General features: G+C 43.2%; 1 protein-coding gene across 1 annotated transcript; it reads right to left on the bottom strand.

The window, feature by feature from the left end:
* Nucleotides 1-4,741: 4,741 nt before the first annotated feature.
* Nucleotides 4,742-17,713, bottom strand: RAB43 (RAB43, member RAS oncogene family). The gene is made up of 3 exons (XM_075287082.1): nt 17,517-17,713; nt 8,527-8,710; nt 4,742-5,776 (listed from the first exon to the last, which is right to left on the bottom strand). Exons 1-3 carry the CDS (start codon nt 17,706-17,708, stop codon nt 5,523-5,525), a joined length of 630 nt encoding a protein of 209 aa, XP_075143183.1. The 5' UTR covers nt 17,709-17,713; the 3' UTR covers nt 4,742-5,522.
* Nucleotides 17,714-20,421: the final 2,708 nt, after the last annotated feature.

Below are 20,421 nucleotides of genomic sequence, written 5' to 3'. Positions count from 1 at the left end.
GTAATGTAAGTGATATCAGTACATCGGGCCTCCTAACTCCTGACCAGTACACTGGGAGTAGCGGCTGAATGGTGATGCAAGGAGGGGATGGTCGCTGATGATATGGCGCTGTGAACAGTGGGGCAGGACCAGGAAAGCCCCCACTACCATAGGGCGCGTGATGAAAGTGCACTATTGGCCCAATGACTAACGCAGCCTTGTGTTGGTGGATGTGTTATGCTCTTATGCTATTAAACTCTAATATGAAGAACAGTCCTGGGGATTCACTTATCCAAATTATTGATTTGGACATACTGATGTCATGAAAGGGGTTCCTAAGAGAACTCCCCATGAAATGCAGCGGAGCGCCTCTAAACCAGAGTCTCACAGTCTCCTCTTCTGGTTGGCCATGGCTTCCTTCTCAGTATGAGTAATTTACTGCACATCTCTCTGAAAAACAACCCGTCTGGCAGTTTGGTAAGAATCGCTTATATAGTGTATAGGTATTAGTACAAGTGTAAGCATATAGCTATAGATATTATAGCCATATAAATTTAGGCTTTTGCCTGGAATACCTAGACATGAGGTTTTGATGGCCATTATACAGTTTCAATAGGGACCCCATAATACCATAAGTGTATTTAGAAAGTGCTGGACCACCCACTTTGATTTATGGGGTCTGGTTTCAACTGCAGCCCCCTATTAATATTACTATATGATATATACAGTTGTCAGGATCAAGGAAACTAATCAAATCTTAAGATTCAGTCTCTGCATGTTGTTATTATAACATTGCCCATCTAGCCATATTGAGTACTGTAGACACACAACATGAAGGACAGTAGAACTACTGGTAACCTCGGGAACACCCACTATCATACTATACTATAATGCTTATAGTCTGGATGGGTTTGGTCAGGGAACTCTAACCCATGTACTGACTACATTTCCCTGTATGCAAGAGCCCCAAAGGTTACGTGGTCTTGTTACTTTGTCCCATATGTCACAAAGCAAACAATATGCTATTGATATCCTCAGGCTGGCTATAAAAGGCTTATATCTTATCAGTCATATTACAATTAACTAGATCTGGCTCAGCTTAGAATCCTATAACGCTCCAAGTCCTGCTCTGGGGAACGTCAGGCAGTCTGGGTATTGCAGCAGTGTTCTGGATGATCACATGTGCCCCTATTCAAGCCAAAGGAGCAAATCCGTACCTATATTTGTAGGCTAAAATGGGTCTAAAACATAGAAGAGGTGCAAATCTTTAACCATTTGTTTTCTCAAATTATGTTCCTATGCTATTTTTGGCTGTGTTTTTGTTCAGATCACATTTAGGCCATTTGGTTTTAAGCAGATTAGTAAAACTGTACGGTGTGAATTTACATAGGGCTCAAGGATTTTTTTTATATATCTGACACAAAAGCACTGAATGGGGTAACACATGGTCAGAATATACCTTTACAAATACTAAGTTCTGACATGTGAAAGTAACCATTTTAAGGGGGCATTCACACAGAGCAATGCAGCGCTGATTCTGGCACGATAATGTGTGTAAGAATCAGCGCTGCAAAACAGAATCCCATTGACTTCAAAGGGTTCCGTTTAACGCGCGTAACACATTGAAATCAATAGGAGGCTTTTTAACCCATTGATTTCAATGGGATTCTGTTTTGCAGCTTTGATTCTTACGCAAGTTATCGTGCCAGAATCAGCACCGCCTTAATCCGTGTGAATGGCCCCTAAGGTCTTATTCACACAACAGTGTCAGTTTCTCAGCTGTGAAAATTGGATAAATCACTTCAACAACTGTTGTGTGTAGGTCAGTATGTCTGGTTTGATGGCTGACCGTTCACACTGTTATTCTGGTCTGTTGGAGACTGTCAAATCAGGCAAGGAATAGTTTTTGTCCAAAAATTGGACATATGAATACACCTATTCACTTACAATGTTTTTAGAATGGCCTGTTTTCATCCAGCCTTGTACTTGTTTACCTGGAAGGAAAAATATTGCAGTGTATGTAGCAGACCTTATATTTGTCTGCTGCAAAGCTCAGCGCTGTCTATATTCCCAATAATCAATTATTCATGACTGAGGAGTGGTGACCACGGCTTTCTTTATAGGTGACCAGGAGTGAAAAAAACAAAGAAAACCTGCATAGTTCAGCATGTAACACATCACATGAGCTCACACCATAAAATGGAATCTGCCTTGCTAGGTGTATTACCTATAGCAATTCCCCAGCCCTCTCATATTTAGCAATTGTCATTTCTAGTTCATGTCTTTGCTCTTTCTGAAACTGAATCTCTCAAAGATTGAACTACTGCTGTTTCCACCATCTAATAGATCTGTCCCTGATATATCCATTGCAGACTCCGGCCTTACTATAATTCCTAGGCGGCACGCCCGCTGCCTCGGGGTTGTGTTTGACTCAGACCTTTACTCCCCTCCCGACGCCGCCATATCCAATCACTGGTACGCACATGTCATATCCATCTCAAAACCATTTCCAGAATATGCCCTTTCCTTACCAGAGATACATTAAAGGGATTCTATCACTAGGAAAATTCATTTTTAACTAATATAAAAAACAAAAAAAACTTTGCAAGTCTTCAGTAGGTGATACCTTTTTTAATGGCTAACTCATAATGATGACAGAATATGACGTTTCGAAGCTTTCCTCTGAGCTTCTTCTTCAGATATAACTAAAAAACACTCTGTAGAGGCTGCATATTTATAACTGGACACAGGGCTAGAATTACAGGAGGGAGGGGGGAAGAGGCTTATTACTATATACTTATAACAACAAACAATCAATTGCCAGATCCCCCAGTTCTTATCTTAATGGCTGTCTTAATGATGTGTATAAAAAGACATAAACCCACGTGAGATGTTCATCCCATTGTCCAACGTCTGGAATAGGGTCATGGCCTTGTACTCATAAATCAGTCGCTGTTTCCTTGATTTAAAGTTCCCTTTTAAGATCAAGATTTTCATGTCATTGATGATGCTGTGGTGTTCCTGGCAAAAATGATTTGGCACGGGAAGATCAGTTCTCTGTTGTTTGATTGTATGGCGATGTGAATTAATTCTCATTCTGAGTTTCTGACCAGTCTCTCCAACATACAGATTTTCAGTGGAACATTTGGTGCAAATGATCAAATACACCACATTAGGTGTGTTACAGGTGAACGTACCTGGGATTTTATATTCCCTGTTAGAGTTTGGTATCTCTATCTTGTCAGTGGGTCAGTATGTGCGGGCAGGTTTTGCACCTCTTCTGTCCACATGGGAATGTTCCTTTGTTAGTTGGAGGTGACAGAGAGCTGCTAATAATCATATTCCTGAGGTTTGGTGGCTGTCTGTAGCATAGGAGAGGGGGGTCAGAAAATATGGATTTTAGACGGTTGTCTTTTTGCAGTAGTGGATGTAATTTGCGTGTGATTCCTCTCAGCGTCTCCAGGTGGGGGTTGTATGTGACAACCAGGGGCACCTGGAGACGCTGAGAGGAATCACACGCAAATTACATCCAGCCTTTTTGTCTTTTCCTGTGACTGCGTGTTTATATTTTATCCTGTGGACATGAAATAAAGCAAAGTTTTTTATTGGAGGAACTTTCGTTTCGTTGCTGGATGATTTCTCGTACTATTTCTGGATTTTACTCCCAGCCAAGGGAGACAGGCATCCGGGCAAGTCCAAGGATATGCATTTAAATCGGATGACATACACTTATACACAGATTTCTGCAGGAGAGCTGAGTATAATCCTTCCCTTTTCCCCTTTTCCAGTTTGTGATGCTTTCTCTGTGCACTGGACTAAATATTCTGCAGATCTCAGTTTGCAATATAAGAAAAGTCTTCTATGTACTTGTATCAACTTCTAACTACTTGTGTGTAGAGATGAGCGAACACTATTCGAAACAGCCATTTCAAATCGCACACTCCCATAGAAATGAATGGAGGTAGCTGGCACGCAGGGGGTTAAGCGGCCGGCTCCTTCCATTCATTTCTATGGGAGCGTGCAATTCGAAACAGCTGTTTCGAATAGCGTTCGCTCATCTCTACTTGTGTGGTTACAGATGAGATGTTAGACATGATCATGTTCATTGATGGCTCTTTTCCTGTATCTAGAATCCTATTAGCTGTATCATGCCTGCATTTATATGCAGTACAGTGTTTCTGTATTGCCTATATTATGTTTACTAGGGCTTTTCTCAGCTATTATTTGCCACCGTACAGTTACTCCTGGCAGAATTACATAGTTATACATTAATTATAATGGCTAGAGTAGGGGGCTAAATTATTCCTTCTTGTACATGCCCCCAACCTCAAGAGACAAATGTAAAATGTGCTGCAGTCATAATGGGGGCACCACATATGATGGCTTATACTGCCAGAGATTATACTACCTACCAAGATCCTGCAGATATTTTTTATGAAAGCTTCTTACCCTTTCTGCTAAAGTCTTAATGCCAGATACCATTGACACCATTAGAGTTCCCGTGGAGTCCTTGCCTCAATGGATCCAAACTGTATTTGCACCTAAGAGGGACCTCCAAATTAAGCAGGTGGGTTTAATGTCAGAACTGATCGGTGTATATTTTATGTAAAAACTTCCAATGTAGAAAGAGGTAAAAACACTCCAGTATTCACCAAACCCCTGCAGGTCAACGAGACCTTTCGGACATCAGAATCAAACACGTAGATTTACAAATATTTATTTCAAATTCATTTGCTGTGATAAATATATTTATCTATTTAAGAAAAGAAGGAAAAAATCCTAAAGAAATAAGTCAAAAAATCTTCTGAAATGTTAAACTGTATTTTTAAATGATTGAAACATTGCACATTATTCCCAGTCTTGAAATGTTCTGTGGGTCAACCAACCAAAGATTATAAAAATTCAGGAATGACTCTAAGTGATAATAAACCGCTTGTCTATCCGGCAAGTAAGTATAAAATATCCATAAAATAGATCTTTTTTTTTTCAAGTTTTAAAAATTTTAGAAAAACATCTGCTAAAATGCAGGTGGTCCTACGTGTCGATTTTGTGGCCGTCTGCCACGTTGTTGAATTACTTAATAGTATTACAAACACGGCATCAGGTTAGAGAATCATCCAGGGTTCTGAACGTTCAGAGGCAATTTGGTGTGGTTAATATACAAAGTTACAGTGCATAGGTCTTTGGACCAACAGAATCGCAACGATTCACTAGCGTGGAAACCAGTTCCACATCTCTTTCCGTTGTTGCTCCCCCCTCCATAGTCATCCACACAATTTAAGGTTTCAGGTAGCATATCAATCACAAACAAACAAAAAAAAAAGTAACATTTTTGGAAAAACTGAAATATATGGCAGAGTTGTGCAGTCAGTGGTGCCGATCTAGTGCCCCCCTGACAACAGCAACTAGACAACTGGCATAGCCACATGCTGCCGATGTAACGTATGGTCATACTAATTGTAGGTAATTTCACTGAATTAACTACCTAAAAAAAAAATATTAAAAATTAGAAAACAAAAAAAACAAACAAAAAAACACTGTCATCAACAAGCACAACTCCAGGAGTCTTCAGCCATGTCTTTGCTGTCAAGTTTTATATTATCTGTGGCCTTTTCACTGAAGAGTGGCCCGCCGTGCCTCATCATCAGCTCGGTGGCCATCTTCACAAAAGCTTCGTCCACGTTACTGGAATCCTTGGCAGAGGTTTCAAAAGCAGTGATGATGTCATAATGTTTGGCCAGGGTTTCAGCTTCTGCGAGCTCAACTTCTCGAAACGTTTCCATGTCCATTTTGTTTCCTATGGGGGCAAAGGGCAGAGTTAGTGAGGGTTTATACCAGGTTCAATAATGTTACACACAGTCCCATATGACGAAATAGAAAGAATCAGGCCATGTATGGTTATCTAGAACAGTCTTCTTCAAGTAACTCTAAAAAGCTCTGACCTCTGGGTCCCCCACTAATCCTTATATAGAAGGGGCTGCAAAAAACTGAAGCCCCTGGGATGCTACCAGCAGGGAAAAACAGTGATCTCTGCATTATCCATGGGGGTCCCAGAGCCCAGACCCCTACTGACCATCATCGATGGCATAACCTGGTGTATACGCCATCACTTCATTTACTAAAAACCAGGACTGAGGAGTCAGTAGGCCAAATCACCAACGCCAGCTCCTTTATTTTCCTACAGACCAACTCAGATTCCTATTCAGATTCACATGCCTCATTCTGAAGCAGTAAAGCTCCTCTAAGGCTAAGGCCCCACGTTGCAGAAACGCAGCTTTATTTGTTGCAGATTTTGCTGTGGTTTTTTTGAGCCAAAGTCAGGAATGGATCTCACAGAAGGGAAACATCTAAGAGCTTCCTTTATATTTCCCATTCCTTTTTAATCCACTCCAGACATTGGCTCAAAAAAACGCAACAAAATCTGCAACAAAAAAAGCTGCGTTTCCGCAATGTGGGGCCTTAGGCTGAGAGTACACGGGCTATTTTGGTCAGGATTTTGAGGCCGCATTCGCCTCAAAATCCTGACCAAAAAGAGGGCTCCGATTGAAATCAATGGGAGCCGGCCAGGTTTTTTTGCCGGGAGTAGTTTGTTCCGGCCCCCGGAAAAAAGAATGGACATTGTTCATTCCTCAGGCCGATTCGCCTCGCAAATAGGCCTGAAGACACTTCCTCCTCTCGACTAGGCCCATTCATTGGGCCTAATCCGGAACAGAGTGTGCAACTGGATGCCGATGCAGTGCACCGGTATTCAGTCGTGGGTACCCGTTTTTTGGTCAGGAACCTGAGTCGGCCTCCACCTCAGGCTCCAGACCAAAAAACCCTGTGTGAACCAGGCCTTAGCCTAAGGCTGGGTCCACTCCTGCGCCTGGTCACCGTTTGGAGATTCCGTCCTTAAATCCGCTTGAAAAATGCAGAGAAAACTCCTGCAAGCAGCGCTTCTCTCACTTCAATTTTCGGGCAAAAACCCCACGAACCCCATAATAGCGAATTGAGTTTCTGAAACCCAAACGCAACTATGAACCTAGTGTCAGTGACTAAAAAAGTAATTATGTAACAAACTATACGTCTAATTAATTGTGTGAATCGATTCTCACATGATTTGTAAATGTATCCAATAACAGGATAGCAACAACATAATACGAACATACGCTTATTAGGATTATGACCTGTATATATGTTTAGGTACGGTCAGTACTGATTATCATTTGATTGACATTGGGCGTAGTGATGTAATGTACTTAGACCCATGTACAGGAGCAGCAGCTCAGCCTTGCCATTTATACAAGAATTTGTTGCTTTGTCAGAGCTTAGTTGAAGGACACTTCTCACGTCACGATACAAGCCCCAAATAACAGCGCTTTTATATCAATTCTCATGCATATCACTCAATATAGAAAGAAAAAAGTAAAATACAAAAAAAAAAAAAATTTGATGATTCATCAGCCCCCTCCTGGCATCAGCTCCTCTGTTTAACTAGTGAGAGGACTGTAGCATCTGCCAGCCCGGAGCTTTCATTGCTCTAGAGACCCTACACTTATTATGGCAGCTCTGCTCCACCTGATCCTGGTGAGACAGGGGTGCCGGCCTTTGTCAGGCGGCCATAGGGCACAATGCAGTAGTGCAGTCTGTGGATGCCAATAGGAACAAAGCGTCCGGCTGGCGATATATAATTATTTGGCGACAAGTATACAGATGCTCCTGCTTAACAAACCAATTGTGTCCGACCACAGAGACAATGTGTTGAAATTACAGGCCTCAGAGCTGGAGCCATAACTTCTAAGAGTTAACCATTTGCTGCCCTGTTTTAGCAGGTCAAAATGACTAAGCTACGTGGGGAACGTGCAAGTCAGTCAAGGCATATGGGGGTGTTATAATATGCAACACGTGCTAGAGTTCTGGCATCATTTCCACCAAAAACGGGCCAAAATGTTGTTCACAGTTATCAAGTATTTAAGACCCTTTGAAGACACTTTTCACAATTGTATGAAAAGGACCTTGTGAGAAAGAGGCAATTCTGTGCGCCAAAAATACGGCAAGAACTTCTAAGCAAGTGGTGTAATACTAGACTATGCCAAACAGCACAGACACTGTGATAAATCTGGTGTAGTTTAGACTATAGATAAAACTTAGTAAATCTGCCCCACTGCACCTATATACTCGTGTATGTAAAATCCATGAAAAAAGCTCCATAGATGAAAACTGACCAGGAAAAATGGATTGTTTAACCACAGCCGTGTGAATATAGCCTTAGTGTTTACAGTAACCAATAAGATTTCAGTTTTCATTTCCTGAATTGCACTAAAAAAACACCCCAAAATGTAAGTTTGTGATTGACTGCTACATTTCCTAAGACAGATTCCATGTATAGGATCCTGCTTCAGAAACGTATGGCCTCCCTCATGTGTAGACAACATATTTGCATCATGACAGAAGGCGTCTGTCTGTATCCTGGAAACCTGGAACTGTCTGGCAGTGTGCACAGGGCTGTAACTTTATATACTGTTTGTATAAGGCAAGTGAAGACTCCAGGTAAATAAAACAACGCACCAATAAGCAGCTGCACAATGTTGGATCCCGCGTACTTCCTGACGTCCTCTATCCAGCGAGGAACGGAATCAAATGACTTCCTCTTGGTGATGTCATAAGCGATGATGGCACCATTGGCGCTCCTGTAGTAGCTCTGGGTTATGGTCCGAAAGCGTTCCTGTCCAGCAGTGTCCCAGATCTGTAGCTGGTAGTCAAGAAAAAGAATTCATAAGTGAGCCAGTACCAATGTTACCTATCCTACAGACTATGCCAAAACCTTTGGTCAGAAAATTTCTGAATTTGCAATCATTTTCTGAAAATTTCTCTCAAGGGTTAACTGTAAAGTGACAGTAAACCGAGGTAAATTGCTGCAAATCTTCAATATGAAACATGAATTTACCATATTTCTGCTACAATGTATCAAGCCCATATAGATTCAGCATCAATAGGACAGAAAATATGAAACATGGGCTACAGGACCCCCATTACAGTGACCGACATAATGCCCCTTAAAGCTACATTTATATCTGTGTTCCATTTCATTGTGCGCCCCAAAAATTGCCCGATGAAAATGTTGTCGGTTTCAATTTTAAAGAACAGAGATCTGACAGATCCCATTGTAGTTAATGGGGTCTGAGGGGCTCCATATGTGACCATAGCTGTAGCCGTCCGTCTATCCTAGGGGTAGGGAACCTTTGGCTCTCCAGCTGCTGTAAAACTACAACTCCCAGCATGCTCCATTCACTTCCATGGGAGTTCCCAGAACAGCAGAGTCAGTATGCATGCTGGGAGTTGTAGTTTTGCAACAGCTGGAGAGCCGTACGTTCCCTACCCCTGGTCTATCCCTTGTCCTGGTCCTGGTCCTCTGACGGACCAGAACAACAGAAAGGAATGGAAAACTAGTAACTGGTTCTGAAGACCCCAAACTGTCAGCAACCACATGGAAAATCATCTAACTAATATATACAAGGATCTGCAGGGAAGAGAGTCTGGAAGTTATAAAAAAACTTTTTCTGATGGTGACAGGAACTTTAAAGGGACCTGTAAAGTATATACAGTTGAGCAAGTTATCCTGGTACAGGTAACGCTAGGTTCACACCTGCGTTCGGGTCTCCGTTCTGTGGTTTCCGTCTTCTGCATGTAAGAAGACGGAAACAACAGACTGGGTCCGGCCGTGAGCGGCGGTGAGCGTTTTATGCTCTCCGCCGCGAAACCTTTTTTTTTTTTTTTTAAACCGGACACAGAGTACTGCATGTCCGACTCTGTGTCCGGATTTTAAAAAAACGGTTTCACAGCGGAGAGCATAAAACGCTCACCACCACTCACGGCCGGACAGCTTTCAAACCCATTCAAATGAATGGGTATAAGAGTCCTGCAGGTTTCAGTCTCCTGCCTCTGTTTTGTGCAGGAAACGGAAACCTGCATAACGGAGACCGGGCGCAGATGTGAATGAGCCCTAAAGAGGAGTACAGAACATGTAGTACTGGCCTATAGTGTAAGGAGGCGCTACACTATAGGTCACCTATAATATATAGGTATAGGCCCAGTGAGGGATGTTGACAGCGGACCCACCCACGTCGAAAACCAGCCAAAATCGTTTGGGTATCACTGCGGTTTTCAGCCACGATTCTTTGCCCAGCTCTGCAAAATTAAACCAAACACTCTGCAATAGAAGAAATTGTCTGCGGGGTATTTTCGGAAGTGTGTAGATCCGCTACACTGGGGTTGTACATGGCAGCGGGTTAGACGCCAGTGATTTCACAGCAGCTAACCCTCGGAGATTATACCACGCGTGTCCACACACATCTTTGTTGGCCTCCCCATGTATTGGGATGTCTGTTCCACCAGTGGTGTTGACACTCCATTCTAGACATTGACCCACATTATTGGCACATACATACAGCAAATGGTGAAAGTCATATAAATGTCACATAACAGGTTCATGTAACTTCCAGGTGTTGTAACCAGCTTACATGTTACTCCTCCAAGATTTCAGTGTAATACGTGGAGCTTCCTCTGTATCTGCATATACCAGCATCAGGTTTCATTGCAGGTGGAGTGTACCTGGGGGAAATTCTGACCTGTACAGAATGCTACGTATACATGCAACAAGATACAGATACAAAAAGAAGGTTGGGGGTGGTGGAGGAGAATGGGTACGGGGTTTGTGGGTTGGGGGTTTGAGTGTCTTTAGGGTCTCCTCATTCAATGGAAAACACGGGACCATAAAGCCTAAACGTGGAGTACATTGCAGGGGCCAAATGTATTGTGTATCTTAGCCCTTTTTTGCACCTGTCGCCACAGTTTGAAAACTCTAAAAGGAGTCGTAAAATACATTTAACATGACCACTGACAAATTCCAGCAGCGTCCCAGGACTCTGTTCACACTACTAGCCAGAACAGTATACCATGCTGGGCTATGTGCAAAGGGAGTAGTCATGAATCGGACTTGTCATAACACCGGGATTCTGTTCGGGGATTCCATTCCCCAATCAGCTTGAAAAATGCATTTTTCAGGCAGAAACCAGGTGGACCCCATTATGGTCTATGGGGTCTGTGGCTGTCTGTAGGTAACCACTTAAGATTCCATTTTCTGGCTCCTCAAGTGGATCCGAAAAATGGAAACCTGAATGCAAGTATGAACCTAGCATAACCTGAAGGATGGTATTGTGCCTGTTATTTGGCTCTTATCAGTTTTTTGCAATAACCGCTATACCATGCTGCCCACTCTTTTACAAGCAAGCAGGTCACATAGTGCAGATCTTGGAGACTTTGGTCTAATAACTTACAGATATATTCCGATATAAAGTAGAACTGTTACCAGGTCTGAAAAGCCCAATGACAATACATAATCTGATCGGCACTGTCACACTGAGCATTTTGGCATTTTGTTTATCCAAATCCGTTCAGCCATTCCAAAGATAAGCCCTTTTAGTATTGATTCACATTAGAGTATACTAGCCAAGTGGGTGGTAACACTTTTCAGCAGTGTTAACTCTCACTTGGCTAGTATACCCTAATGTACACCAACACTAAAAAGGGCTTTTAGTTTTGGAATGGCTGAACAGATTTGGATAAACAAAGCACCAAAACGCTCAGGGTGACGGCACCTATCGAATGAGGAATGTCATTGATATTTTTGATATACTTCACAGAATTTTTAATGCAGATTGTAAACCAAAATCTAGCGTCCATGTAATCTATCCATAGAGACATTGATGGTGATGCTTCACTGGATCTCTTTGGTGGACTTGCACGATCTACAATGTATAAATGAACATCAGAATTGCTACTGTGTAAACCTGTAATACGTATGACATCTATACACCTGTCATAAGGGCACAGTCATCAGAAAAACTGCAATGTCACAACAGGAAGCCAGCTCAATGTACAGGACAGATCACACGCTGCTGAGCAGAAACAATGGGCTCAGATACACAGCTGCAAGGCTGAAACTAACAAAACCACCAAACTACAGGGCAGACGGCTAAGTTTGTACATATGAAAGTACCTCTAACTAGGGTCCATTTAACCCTAAAAACCTCTAAACATAACATCCTACAGAAATGGAAAATTCCCTGAAAATCCTGAAGTGGAAAATGTCTAGATTATTATAAGGCAGAACCTGTACTGAAAACCCATCAGGAATATGCCATATCTGGATCTGGATCGGTGTCCATTCAGGGGATGTCAAACAGCTTTGCGGGATTCCTATATGACAAATCCGTCTAGTAATACAACCCCATAACATACGTTATTCCGGTCCCTAAAGCTGGCAATACTTTGTCACTACAGTTCTTGCAGGATGTCCTCATCCAGCTTTTCCAGACTCCTGAATGTCAAATCTGCCTAGAGATTTAGCAGCAAAGCTAGCCAGACTTCTACGGACATTGTAGTGAATGAAACAGAAAACCATATGTGAACAAAGCCTAAGTGGGGCAAGTTTATATATCCTAAGGCTAGGACTGCATGGTAACGCCCATCAAACGTAATCCTGGGTTCACCTCTGCGTCTGGGTTTCTGTTGCACGGGGGACTTTTTTCTCTGCCGCTTTCAGTTTCGGAATGGCAGACCCTTTATGGTCAATGGGGACCACCGGGCTGCATTTGTAACTACTCTTAACAGTCCCTCAATGGACCAAACAACAAAGAGCTGGTACAAATGAGAAGGTAACATTGAATTGCAACCCCAAAGGTGCAGTGACTGACTTATAGCCACAAAATTTCACCAATGTTAAAATTTTTTGCGACTAGAAGTCACAGCACCCTTGGGGTTGCAATGCCACTGCATACACTTTTAGTGAAGGCATTGCAGGGAGACACGGAAATCATTGGTTTTAACACCAAAGTCGCCATGTACCCCTAGCCTGAGAGACAGCATGTTCCTTAAAATGGACACTTGTAACCTGACAGAAGGTTGTTTGCGTGTCATGTTATTATGTACGTGTGTGTATGTATATATATATATATATATATATATATATATATATATATATATATATATATATATAAAATATATGTATGTATACATACATATACACACACATATAATATATATATGTATGTATGTATGTATGTATGTATAGATAGATAGATAGATAGATAGATAGATAGATAGATAGATAGATAGATAGATAGTCTGCACAGCTCTGTGTTACGGACCGCTATTTGTTGCAGGATTTCCATGAGGCCAGGGCCAGTCATACTGCTGACTCTACTACAATGGCTGGCAGTGGGGACAATTTCTCACTTCGCTATCAGCTAGTTGGGGGAGGGGGGTGTTGCATGAGGGGCCTGAAGGTTCCCAATGCTAGAAGGGAGGCGCTCCTTGTGACTGTGATATGCTGCATCACTGCACAGGGAGAGAGGCCAACGGTGTGTTTATATGGTGCACATAAGGCATTAAAAAAAAACTACATCCATTTCGATGCAGTTTTTACAGGTGTAATAATAAAAATTAAAAACCGCAACAAAACTGCGCACTGGCTGCATATATATACTGCCCCTACTGGCATAAATGGGAGCTGTATACAAATATATGAAGTGAGCGACCCCCTGCGACAGAGGAAGAAAGCCAGAATGTGACCATTTATTTAAAGAGGACTTTTCATCAGATCGGGCACATGCAGTTTTATATACTGCTGGAAAGCAGACAGTGCACTGAATTCAGCGCACTGTTGGCTTTCCCGATCTGTGCCCCGGGTAAAGCGCTATCGGCCCCGGTACCGTAGCACTTTAGTGTCAGGAGGGCGTTTCTGACAGTTAGCCAGGGACACCCTTCTGCCCAGCAGCGCCTATCGCACTGTACTGTGGAGCGGGGAGGAACGAGTATTATCAGGAGGGGGGCGGGGGGGACTTCCTCCCCGCTCCACAGTACGGCATGATAGGCGCTGCTGGGCAGAAGGGCGTCCCTGGCTAACTGTCAGAAACGCCCTTCTGACACTAAAGTGCTACGGTACCGGGGCCGATAGCACTTTACCCGGGGCACAGATCGGGAAAGCCAACAGTGCGCTGAATTCAGCGCACTGTCAGCTTTCCAGCAGTATATAAAACTGCATGTGCCCAATCTGATGAAAGGTCCTCTTTAAAGGGGTTGTCCAGGATAAAATGATCTTGCTACACTAAGCTAAACACCATCCCCTTCCCCAATACCTAACTTACCTCTGTTGGCTTCCCACGCCTGTGCGTATATTTTTTTTGCCAGGAAAACCCCTTTATGGCTGTGTACTGGATGCTGCACATTTCTATATCACCAGGGCCTTATATTCTATGAAGATATATTATGTAATGAATACAGTACATATAAGAGAGCACGCTCATGGCAATACACCAACTAAACCAATACCTGAAATGTTGTAAATGGGGACCTATAGTATAAGAAAGGGGTTGATTTATCAGATAAAACCCGAGTACATCAGATAAATCCAGTTATAACAGTTATGTTCCTGCAACAAAAGGTTAGATTAGAGGAGTGGGGGAACGTCTAGGCCCGAGGAACCAGTTTCAAAACAACAAAAAGTTTCACAACCTCCAAAACAGAAGCTGTGTGTAATTTGTTGGCTTATCTAAGATATTGCATCATACAAGGTCTATTCTTGTACTAGCCCCTAAGTGCACCACTAAGAAGAAATTCCCCTAAAAAAAAAAAAAAAAAAAAAAAACCTGCTTAAAGGGACCTGTCACATGGAAAATGTAGTGCAATCTTCAGGCAGTATGTTATAGAGCAGGAGGAGCTGAGCGGATTGATATATAGTTGTGCGGGGAGAGAGTCTGTATAACTGATCATTTACCCATCAGCGGGTGACAGACGCCCCTCTATGACCCATCATTGATAGCTCCGCCTCTTTGGCTCCCCAGCATTAAAACTTCAAAAACACTACAGAAACTTCAAGAACTGACAAGTTATACTGAATTTTTCCCCACAAACCTACATATGAATGTGCTCAGCTCCTCCTGCTCTATAACATACTGCCAGCAGATTGAACAGCATTCTTCATGTGACAGGTCCCTTTAAGACATAGCCACAAAATAAAGAGTAGTTATTAAAGGGGTTTTCAGGGCAGAAAATCTATTTTTTTTATTTTTTTTAAAGAAAGGTCTGTTAGTGCAAGTAATGGGGTAATAAGTGCACCCATATACCTTTAGCAATGTTTGGAGTGATTTCTGAGTGTTTCTGGTTGCTGCTGCATCCCCTGAGTTACATGGTGTTAGTTTCCTGCTGTGCAGCTTCCTGTGTAGCTACTGCACTAGTTCCCTCTCACTCACCCCCTCCTCTCTCACTCCGTTACTCTCCCACTACCCAGTCTCACTAGATTAGCAATCCTGCCTATTACAAGCCCCTCCCAGTTTCCCTAGCCTAGCAATCCCGCCCAGTACTACCCCCGTCTCCCTTTCTAACCCATACCACCCACTTCTAACAGAGAGGAAGAGCTGTTCCCTTTACAGGAAGGCTTGGTAAGTATTGATGGGGATAGGAGAGGGGGATGAGTAATGATGACGCTGTTTCGCAAGCGGTGATACGGAACGTCACCGGATTATCAGAAAATTACCCTGTGGCGATCACATGACCGCTCCAGGGATATGGGTAATTACACATTTTTTTTATTTATTTTTTTTTAACTGAAGTAAATTACAAGTTAAGTGTGGGGAAGGGGTTTAGTTTATAGATAAGATAATCCTTTAATAGTCCCACATTGGGGAAATTTCAGTTTCATTAGGGGTTAATTCTTAGTTTATCCTGGACATCCCCTTTAAGACTGGTATTCCTACTCTATAATCTACAAATTTGCCTCTTAATATGCCAGAAATTCAATCTATGCCAGCTTGGAACTGCTTCATATTTTAGGTACAACTCATGCCAGTTTTCTGCCACGTATAACAGTACATTCAGTTAATTTGTCGGGTCGAGACATTGTCACTTTTGTCAAGTCAGATCATGGGCACCAATCACTTATGAACATTGGTATTGTGAATAGCGCCCAAGCAGTCTCCAAGCTGTAATAAATACTCGCCTGATAAATTCGCTGTTTGTTGATTTTCCGGTACCGGTGACATGTCATACACCTACATAACACTTCAGCCAATCATGGACCTTGACGCTAGCTTCATCTCTAAGGCTCCATTCCCACAGAGTAACGCGCCGCTCATTTAGACACGTAAACACGTGTCAGAGCGAGGAGCTTCAAAACAGATCACATTGACTTAAATGGGTGCCGGCTTACGCACACTACACATTGAAATCAATGGGTTACAAAGCCTTCCATTGATTTCAATGTGTAGCGTGCGTAAGACTGGCACACATTGAAGTCTATGGGATTGTGTTCTGCATTCGGGTTTCCGTTTAGGGAGTCAGCTTAGGGACCCCCCTAAACAAAAACCTATCCACATAAAAAAGCAGTCACCTAAGAAAACCCGCGGACCGCATAGACTATAATGGGGTGCATGTGGTTTCCTGTAAGAAAAATGCGGAGGGAAAGTGCTGCTTGCCAGATTTTTCTCTCCGCATATTTCATGTGGATAGGGGAACGGAATCCCGAAGTGCAGATGTAAACTGGGCCTTAGTAGGAAAATCCTTAAATCTTCCTAATGTTGAGGCAGAGACAGATAGGTTGTCTCTTCGGTGAGCGTTCGGCCTCTCCTTGCCGCAGTTTCAGACTAAAAACTACAGAACGTGATGACCAGCTCAGCCTTAGATTTTTGCCATGGGCTCCATAGTGACAAAAACACATCTCCTGTAAGGAGTGAACACGAACTTAATAAGGTAGCCCGGCTGTATTGTTTCTCATGGCTGCACTATAGTCACCCATAGACCACCCAGCTGTTAGCCCCATTGTCTGCGGCCAGCTCTAGGTTTAGCCATTGTTTGTCCACCTGAAGGTGTCATCTGACACCTTAGAACAAACCGGGGGAAGGGCTAGTAATGCTAGCCAGCTGAGGCTTTACAAAGAAAAGGGGCCACATACCCCCTGCCCGTCCCCTTTGTTACCTCCCAGAGACTTCCCCCATAAATCTGCTGAAGGGTCCATATGTTGTAATGAGATGTAACAGGTCCGATCTTATACTGAGTCATCCTGATGAGAAGAATCAAATCTGAGTCATCAAAACAATCCAATCCGTTACATCACCAACATCTACTGTTTAGGTCATAGTCACACTGGCAGGATTTGATCAGGTTTTTAAATGTTGACAAAGCCAAAAGTGAATTCAAACCCCAGACTCAGCATCAGTATAAAACTTACTTTTCTTGTGACCCGATTTTAGTTCTGAAAGCTGCATCAGAATGCCTGCACGTGTGAATACAGCCAAGTAGTAACCATGCATCTGACCATGTAGAGAGCCAATAATAGCCTATAGGGAAATATTCAGCCATCATGCACAGTCTTCCCATCCTTACAATCAATTGCTTCTTTTGCTAACCAGCTGGGACTTGTAGTTCTCCAGCAGCGCACCTCTCCCTGGAGCTGAGCCCATCTATTGCTGCTGCCCCCTAGTGCCAGCTCTCTGATCTCTTACCTTAACCCGTTTCCCCTGCACGTCCAGAGTCTTCATGGTGAAGTCCACCCCGATAGTGTTCCCCTGCCTCTCCACGAACACCCCACTTTTGAACCGCTGCACCACGCACGTCTTTCCCACCCCGGCATCTCCGATCAGTACGATCTTAAAGAGGAAATCATAAGCATCGTCCGAGTCTATTGGAGCGGACATGCCGGGGTCCGCCGAGAGCTCCTGACACACACCGTGACGTGGTATGAACAAGCCGCGGATCTGACAACGCGGAACTATATGAGCTTACAGAGCGCTGAGGACCCCGAGGCTTCCTATTGGCTGAGCCGCCGACCAGTAACACTACAGAGTTACACCACTTACATAGCTGCCCGCGGAGATGCCTGTTCAAAACATTATGCAAAAGATACACCACTTGCACATAGCTGCCCTAAGTGATGCCTGTCTGGATTATTATACGATCCATACACCTCTATAGGAGTCAGCCTGTAATATAACAGTTTCTACAGCACATGCACATATATAATGTGCCTCATATACCACATTCACATAGCTGTCCGCAGAAAGGCCTGTAAAAGTAGCCAAAATATCTGACGTGAATTTTTTGTATACAGAGTATTTATTTATCTTTTTAATGCAGTATGTGACTATAAAGTTGGTTGCAAAAGTTTACATAAAGTTTATTTTTCTGCTTCAGATAAAAGTTGGCATAGGTTGGAAAGCATCGATTACTTCTTTTCTTGGTCTACAAACTGGGTACTATCATGGGATCCCATAAAGCCTTGTGAGAGGGCTGAAAAGCTATTGTCTCCTCTGTTGACATAGACAGCCCCCTCCTCTCCACAGCTAAGAAATTGTTTGCTATTTTAAAGGTTAACTTTCTGCTTAGCAGAATCTTAAAGTACATAGGTTACATTTGTACAGCTTACAATTATGGCTAAAGAGCAATGGTGGGCTCAGGGTGAGGAGCCATAAGAGCAGCCATTGAGATTCCCCAAAATAGTTGAATAAGTCATCAAACAAGTCAGCTAGCCATTTAGTGTTAAGGGGCCCGAGATCATGTGGACTATTATAAACTTGTGGGGTTGCATGTGTGTGTGTGCTGTAGTGTGATATTACACACACATGCACACACATACACACTCTACTAGACTTTACGTGAGTTTTTAATTTTCTCCAGAACAAAAAAAAAAACAGAATCCAATATTCCCTTTGTTCTGCAGCCCTACATAAATTGTTTTCTAGTTTCTCCTGCCCTCCCCCCTGTTTCTAAAAGCCTCTGATAAAGAAAATGTGGACAAACCAGTGGGGGGTAGAGGGTGGAGGGACTTGAAGTGACCAGAACAAAATAGATTAATTAAAAACTCCTTGGAAGCTATAGGTCATATAACTAGGCCAATACTGTATATAGGACAAACATATGTATCTAACATATTTAACCTTTAGTATAGGACATAACATATGTATCAATGGCAATAAGAGTTTATGTCTGTCTATACATATATGGGTATTTATAGGTACACATATGTGGGTGTATATGTGTAACAGAGGTGTATGTGTGTATACACTGCCTGGCCATAAAAAAAGTTGCATTGTGCAACAAGGTACTGTTCCACCCCTGATATAATTATGAACTGTTCATGACAGGAATTTGCATATATTCTTGAATATACATAATTGAGCTGTAGCCTTTCAAGTACAGATCATAATTAAAGGTGTGAAGTGATGTCTACCAACGGAAGAGCTACCAGAGGAAGAGATGTTAGTGCCTTCAAGAAGGGGAAAGTCATTGGATTGCATCAGGCCAACAAATCAACCAAGGAGATAGCCGAAGTAACTGGTATCGGACAGAGAACTGTTCAGCGTATCAAACAAGCATGGCGAGATGGTGGAGAACCCCCCTCCAACTGTGGAAAGTGTGGGCGTAAGACTATACTCGAAACTTGAGGCCCTAAAGCGACTGGTGAAGAATAACCGCCGGAAAACCACCTTTGAGCTCACACAGATGTTCAACTCGACGGAGTGACACATTTCGGAGCGAACAATGCGAATGGGTCTCAACAGTTGTGTCGCCACACGAAAGCCATTGGTGACAGAGACCAACAGACATCGGTGCCTGTCATTTGCAAGAGACCACAAGGATTGGACCCTAGAGCAGTGGAGAAAGGTCATGTGGTCAGATGAATCACGTTTCACATTGTTCAAGAGTGATGGTCATGTACGGGTGCAGTAAAGCAGGAAGTGGGTCTCGTCTTCTAGGGCCCCCTGGTCACAGTGTTGGCACAGTCTGTTCTCCCGTGGCTTGTATGTCTGTCTGTGCCGCCCCATCTCCATCTCCAGGCTGTGGGCACTCAGTCTGTACAGGTTCAGGGTCTGTCTGTGTTTGGAGTGGGGTATTCTCTCCAGGTAGGTGGCCATGGTGTAGTCCCTTTGCAGTGACTGGTACACGGTGAGTTTCTTGGAGTTATTTATTGCACTTCTCCATTCCTCGATGTATCACTGTTTGTCGCTCTCAATGGCCCCTTTTATTTGAGCCTTGTTTAGGGCATGTTGGGGGTTTTGGCTTGGCAGGCGTTTGATACTTGGTTGGGGGGGGGGGGCATCAGGTTTGCTCAGGGCTCGGTGGCTTATCCAGGCTTGGTGGTGGTAAGAGCCAGGGCTGCTGCCCTGTATGTGTGTCCAGAATAATAGTGCCCTCTTCTGCATAGTGAGCCCTAGGGGGAGCCTGCATAGCTCTGCCCGGCATCCCATATTGGAGGTGCAGCAATGGACATAGAGGAGGTACTTGCAGAACTGTAGATGAAAGGTCTCTGTTGGGCTGGAATCCCACTTAGACTTGTCTGGGATCGGAGCGATGACTTTGTCAATTATCTTCAGCCAGACCCTCACCAGTGGATTGAGGTGGTACAGGGTG

The sequence above is a fragment of the Leptodactylus fuscus genome, chromosome 9 (assembly GCF_031893055.1).
Source record: "Leptodactylus fuscus isolate aLepFus1 chromosome 9, aLepFus1.hap2, whole genome shotgun sequence".
In the NCBI taxonomy this organism is placed as follows: domain Eukaryota; kingdom Metazoa; phylum Chordata; class Amphibia; order Anura; family Leptodactylidae; genus Leptodactylus; species Leptodactylus fuscus.
The sequence above is the reverse complement of the archived record's forward strand: the minus strand, read 5'-3'. Positions and strand labels throughout refer to the sequence as shown.

Bases quoted from the DNA above. Each gene is read 5' to 3' on its own strand.
- RAB43 (XM_075287082.1), bottom strand. From the start codon at position 17,708: ATGTCCGCTCCAATAGACTCGGACGATGCTTATGATTTCCTCTTTAAG. The intron at 8,711-17,516 runs GTAAGAGATCAG...CTTGACTACCAG, and splicing joins TGCAGGGGAAACGGGTTAAG to CTACAGATCTGGGACACTGC. The intron at 5,777-8,526 runs GTGCGTTGTTTT...TTGCCCCCATAG, and splicing joins CATTGTGCAGCTGCTTATTG to GAAACAAAATGGACATGGAA.